The sequence below is a fragment of the Dermacentor silvarum genome, chromosome 1 (assembly GCF_013339745.2).
Source record: "Dermacentor silvarum isolate Dsil-2018 chromosome 1, BIME_Dsil_1.4, whole genome shotgun sequence".
Lineage (NCBI taxonomy): Eukaryota > Metazoa > Arthropoda > Arachnida > Ixodida > Ixodidae > Dermacentor > Dermacentor silvarum.
The window spans coordinates 214,232,323-214,238,710 of record NC_051154.1 but is presented as its reverse complement, the minus strand read 5'-3'; the positions used below and the strand labels follow the sequence as shown (position 1 = coordinate 214,238,710).

The window sequence follows — 6,388 nt, the reverse complement described above, 5'->3', positions numbered from 1 at the left end:
AAGAAAACCATATGCTGAACTTTCTTTCTGTGTATACTGTGTATACGAGCCATCTGTGTATAGTACTTGTTTCTTGTTGGCATGCTGGTTGGGCAGTTAAAAAAGATGGCGAATGCTTGCACTAGGCCGCGCAAAGCTCAAGACACAGCGAAGCTGGCCGATTGATTGCGTCTCTTGTTTGTAGCTAGGTTATCTCTCTTTCTTTCTCTCGCTTTCGTTCTTTCTGTATTTATTTCGCGCTCTCTTCTTCTTCTTCTTCCTATTTCATTCTGTCTCTTCTTCTTTCCCTCTCTCCCTCCCAAAGGAAGTTGTTTTGCAATCGTCAGCATAATGTAACCATATGGTTCCTATAAATGCACGTTCTGCAAGCGTGGGTGTATAGGAAGAAGAAGATGCCGCTTCGAACGGCCGTGTTCAAAATGTGCTCTGCTGGAAACAGCGCATCGACCCTAGGCCGAGTATCTCTTGCAACGTCTATCGTTACCGGTAATTATAAGATCGTTCTTCCTCGTTTGCCATCGGGAAACACCGTTCTCAACTCAGTGTTCCTACACGCGGACCTCGCTGGTCGGCCGTACCGCGCCCCGGATTTTCGTGATGCCCTGCTCTCGGTGCTCGATACCAAGGACATTCTCGGAGCAGGCCAGTATCAGATGAGCCATCTCTGGCTCGTCACCTGTGCCAACAGCCTTTCCAAGCAGAAGCTCGTCCATAAAGGTGAGCTACTAGTCAAAGGACTGAAGTGCCTTGTCATCGACCCAGAAAGCCGGAACATCAAAATGAAGCTTCTGTGGCTTCCTCCTCACCTAGAACAGAAGCGTATTGTTGAATCATTGGAACCATATGGCATGGTGCAATCCATAACCAGAGAAATGTGGCGCTGCGAAGGCATGGAGAGTTGGCAGATGACGAATCGTGATGTAGAATTCACGCTCAAAGAAGGCCTCTCTACCAGTTCCCTCCCTCATCTTCTGACGATCTTCGGACATCAATGCTTACTTTTGATTCCCGGACGCCCTCCCTTGTGCCTTCGATGCAACACAGTAGGGCACATAAGAAGACAGTGCAAAACACCACGCTGCGCGAAGTGCCACCGTTATGGTCATAACGCAGAGGCATGCGTTGGCACGTATGCTGACAAGCTTCGTGACAGTAAACCGGTGGACGATGACACCATCGTTAACCACCTCATGGATGTAAGTGAGGTCGTAGATGCCTCTGGCGAAGCGCCTGCTAAATACCACAGGGCTGGGGAAGTCCAAATATCGACAGCTGCGGACACAGCTACAGCGAAGGTTACTGAAGAACAAACAGTGACTAACCGTGATAAGGACCCTTGTGCAACGTGGGCCGAATCACTACCATTTCGGGACCAGCTTCATCCTGCCGAGGATACTGAAATGACTGAGACATCCAAGAAGCGTCCAGCGCCGGCAGATGATTTGGAGTGCCCTGGGAAAGAGCCAAAGGTCGCCGCGGCTAAGGCGAAGAAACCCCTTCATGGAGCCCCTGTGAGTGCAGATGCCGCTGCAGTTCAAGAAGTTGCTGCAGCTGCGACTCCTCAAAGGGATGGGACAGGCAGAACAAAGGTAGCAGCGCTACGTGTAGGCGCTGCGCCTCAGTAGTGGAATCATGGCAGGCGCCCTTCCCTTAACGTTTGGAACACTGAATCTCCGTGGCTTACGTAGTAAGTGACGGCAGGGTCAGTTATTACACTTGTTGCGTAGCCGAGCGTTAGATGTTATTGCAATTCAGGAAACAAAAATTGAATCCGATGACGACACAGCGGCTGCTGTAGCTCCATTTCTTTCGGAGTATGAAGTATGTGTCAGCCACGCGATTGGTGTCTCTGGAGGATGTGTGATATTTGTGAGGAAAACGTGGCAATGCAACGTGTTGGGACTGTGCACTGATAGGAAAGGGCGCCTTGTGTGGTGTGATGTCAATATGGATAGTCATGTTTGAAGGTTTCTTTGCGTGTATGCGCCACGTAAGGCACGCGACCGGGAGGACTACTTTCTCTCATTGACCCAGCACTTACGCAATGACCGTGTATTAGTTGTCTTAGGTGACTTTAATTGTGTGTGTAGTGGTCAGGATCGGTCGTCTACAAGGCAACGCCATGATACCAGCGCTGACGTTTTGAATGCCATGACATGTGACTACCAGCTTGTTGATGTAGGGGATCATGAAAAGGTCCCTTTTCGCTACACACATTTTCAAGGTACATCGCATGCAAGGCTTGATCGGATTTATGTATCTTTACCTATCCCCCCTACACTATACGGCTACAGTGTGCACCCTGTGTTCTTCAGTGATCATTGTTTGGTGTCGGTTTGTTTTTGCAACCGGCAGTGTCAAAGTTCGCGAATGAACTGGGATTTATGGAAAATTAACAATCGGTTACTCTTACAAAGCCTTTTCTCAAGCGCGTCCCGGAAATTCTTATTGACGTTTCAAGTCGTAGTTCTTTATCTGTCTTCGCGCAATGGGAGATATTCAAGCAAGAAGTTAAAATGATAGCCATTGAAGAAGCTTCCATATTGTCTTTTGAGATAAAAGGAAAATATAAAGAGTTGTGCAAGTTGCTAGATAAACTACACGAACTTGAATGCCTGCATCCTGGCAAGTACATTGAGGACATTTACAACGTTAAGGCACAAATGCAGACAATGGACACTGAGAGATACAGAGGTGCACTAGTTCGAGCGCGTACTCGTCGGTATTTGGAGCAACAGCCTTGTAGTCGTTCGCTTGGTGATGAGCGTCGGCATGCTCTGTCGAAGCAAGTGCTCGAGATAGAGTATACCGGAGGGATTGTTAATGACCAGGATACAATAATGAAAGCGTTCACGGATCATTACGAGAATATCTTTCAGTCTCATAAAGTAATTAAGAGTGAAGCTGTAACGGAAAACGTTATTTCGTTGCTGCCACAGCTCAGTCAAGAAGAATGCGATGACGTTGATAGAGACATAAGTATCAAGTAAGTGGAATCAACCATTGCTTCGCTAACTAAAGGCAAAACTCCTGGGCCTGATGGCTTGATTGCGGAATTTTATCAGTGTTTCTGCTCTATATTGGCTCCCTTTCTGCTTAAACTGTATGGAGAAGCTTACAGGATTGGATACCTACCTCCCACGCTCTATCAAGGGCACACAGTATTTATCCCAAAAAGCAGCGATGTAACAAAATTGCAGAAAGTTGAGGGATATCGCCCCATATCACTTTGCAACGTGGATTATAAAATATTTGCTAAGATGTTAGCTAGTCGCCTTGAAGAAGTAATTCGATCATTGGTGGGAGACCATCAAACATGTGGCATTAGAGAAAGATCAATTCAGACAAGTATCCACGTTGCACGGTCTGTGCTAGTGTGTGTGACAGAAAGTGCGGGTCAGGTTGCAATAGTTCAGGTTGATTTGGCAAAAGCATTTGATAAAGTTAATCACTGCTTCTTGTTTAGTGTTTTAGAGCACATAAACATTGGATCTCTTCTTTTTAAAGGCATCTCCATGTGTTATGCTAATGGCACAACAAGGCTAATAGTTAATGGTTGTCTATCTGAATCTATCTACCTCAGGGCATCAGTAAGGCAAGGTTGTCCCTTGTCACCTCTATTATTCGCTCTGTACTTGGAACCGCTTTGTGCACGAATTTTGAAGGATCGTACATTTCACGGGTTCAGATTGTTATCCAGTGAGGTCCGCGTACTTGCCTATGCAGATGACATAGCCTTCTTCTGCGCTGACAAGAAAAGTGTGGAGACTGCCCTTGCCATAACGCAGCAGTTTTGCTCAGCTTCTGGTGCAACTGTGAACTTTGAAAAGAGTTCCGGATTTTGGTTCGGTCAATGGTGTACAATGCCAACTCACTTCGCAGCTATTCAGTGGAGGCAAGACTTTAGGTACTTAGGTGTACCCCTCTCTCAATATCGCAATAGTTATCCTCACTGGTCAGCGGAAGTTGCAGAAGTACAACGTAAGGTTAATAACTGGCAGGGGCGGCAGTTGTCCATATTTAGCCGAGCTGAAGCTTGCAATCTGTTTCTAGCAGCTCGACTTATGTATTTCCTGCAGGTATTACACTGCTCGCGACTTAGGTTGCAAGCTTTCCATCGTGTGTTTGCTACCTATGTATGGAGCTCACGTGTTGAGGCCATGCGGCGTGATAACCTTTTTCTTCCTCTTAAGAGTGGTGGTCTTGGCCTAGTTCACCTTTTTGTTAGGCAACTTGTCTCCCGGTTATTCTTCTTACGTGATGTAAACAGGCCTTTTCTAAGAGAGATGTTACAACTTCGATTAATGAATTACCTTCCAGAAATAGTTGTGTCGTCATCTGTCAGTGATGCACTTAGATGTACTCAAGCGTGTCCGTCGAATGATCATTCATCCAGGGATCAAAACTTTTTTCTTTAACTTACATTCGGCAACCCTTCCTGTCAAAACCTGGTTAGAAAAAAAGGGGCTGTTTCGTGTCGTGGTCTACAAACTGCCGTTTGTGTCCACATGCTGAAACGATTGATCACTGTTTTGTCGATTGTAGGGATGCCGTGTTCTTCTGGGACATTCTCCAAAGAACACTTAAAAAAGATTTAGACATCACACCATACACAATTCGTTTCTTACCTTTTAAAGATTCCTGTGACCCACCATATGACATGTTCATAGTACTTGGTCTACATAGTCTTTGGCGCAGTAGAATGTGTGACAGGCACGCTGAACCACCGCGAAGCACTCGGTCGATTTTTCGGGAATCTGCTGCGAACCTACGAACGTAGGTTCGTAGTGTGTACGCTGCTCAAGAAACAGCGCCGGACTGGATACCTTTATTGGACGCGTGCACATGCTTGCCTGACTTTTCGTCACGGCGCATGCGCAGTAGCGTGCAGCTGGCGGGAGTTCGGCGGAGCCGTGTCTGTGTGGCGTCGCCTGGTTGCCAAAGCTACGGCGCGGCAGTTTCGTGCCACACGCACAAATTACGGCTGTCGAAGCATCGACTGCGATAGTAAATTAGTGGACAGCTATATGAAGTAAGGATAGTAGCTTTATCGGGCGTATAAACTTGTAAATATAGGCATACTGACTAAATTACCAACCATGGTGTGCTTCACGCGCGCACAAGCAAAGATCAACACATCTCACTCGGTGACCGCAGAAACTCGCTGTAAAAACGCTGGAGCGACGCAGAGCGGCAGCAAGCACATTGACCTTCGTGCTGCCTGTCACATCGACGTTAACTAAACCGCGAAAACACAGCTCACGGCGGTCTCTGTCCCCGTCGCAGACGGCTTTCAAGATGCAGCGGACCGGGCGGGCGCGCGCAGCCGCTCGGGCCGCACGGATTAGAACGCGCCCCCCTCCCTACCCTCCCCCCGGAGCCTTGCTGCCCGCTTTCGTCCCTTGCTTGCGCGTGATTGAGCCGCGATCGCCGGCTCACCCTCGCACACTTTCACTTGCACATACAGCAAGGGGTGCGTGACGATGATTTTATCGCCCCTGGACCTTATACGCAACCTCACGGCGACGCCGACGGCAGGAATGCGCCTGGAGGGATTGCGATCGCAATAAAAACACGGCGGAGAGCGGACTCTGCCCCCGTGGCAGGATGCTTTCAAAATACAGCAGCCCGGAGTATAACGTCCCCTCCCTACCCTCCTTCCGGAGCGTTGCGCGCGACTGGAAGACGTTGCGCTTCCTTCGCGCTTGCGTGCGGAAGACTGCCGCGATAGCTGGCGCAACTTCAATTTTATTTTCGCATTTCCCTGTTTTTCTTGCAAAGAAGAAATAAAAAGAAAACATTCAAGGACAAGGAACAAAAAGCTGCATAAAAGCAGCTTGACGGGATTCTTTTCCCTTTCTATGGCATCAGTTACAGCAAGTACAAGTATACAAAAATTAGTTACAGAAGAACAAAACATATTCATATCTATACATTACAAACATCTATATTCAAGAAGTATATTTACCCGCACATATGTCAGGCTCTTTATGCACAAATGTAGCAAATGTAGATACACGCTAAGATTTACGCTGTACAATTTTTTATTGCGAAATACCTGACATTATGCAGTGGTACATAATGGCCACATACAGCATACGGCGCGCGGCGACGATGTTATCGCCTTTGTACTTTATACAGAATCTCACGGCGACGCCGACAGCAGAATTGCGCCTGTAGTGTCCGTATAATTGCTATCTCAATAAAAATTGTACCCCAACTATTGGTGTTGGTGGTATGCGTCCCCACTTTTCACTATACCCTATGGATGTATAATCGCAGAATTTCGGCGAGTGGATGAAATCGTGGTTGTCGAATAACCAAGACTCCTTTGCGTGCACGAGGAGGATAACATCTTGACTTTTTATGCATTGCTCGATCTGACAAT

General features: G+C 47.3%; 1 protein-coding gene across 1 annotated transcript; it reads left to right on the top strand.

Annotated features, from left to right (window-relative positions):
• The first annotated feature begins 392 nt into the window (after window positions 1-392).
• Window positions 393-1,625, top strand: LOC119436893 (uncharacterized). Its single transcript, XM_037703930.1, has one exon. The coding sequence runs from the start codon at window positions 393-395 to the stop codon at window positions 1,623-1,625; it is 1,233 nt and encodes a 410-aa protein (XP_037559858.1).
• Window positions 1,626-6,388: the final 4,763 nt, after the last annotated feature.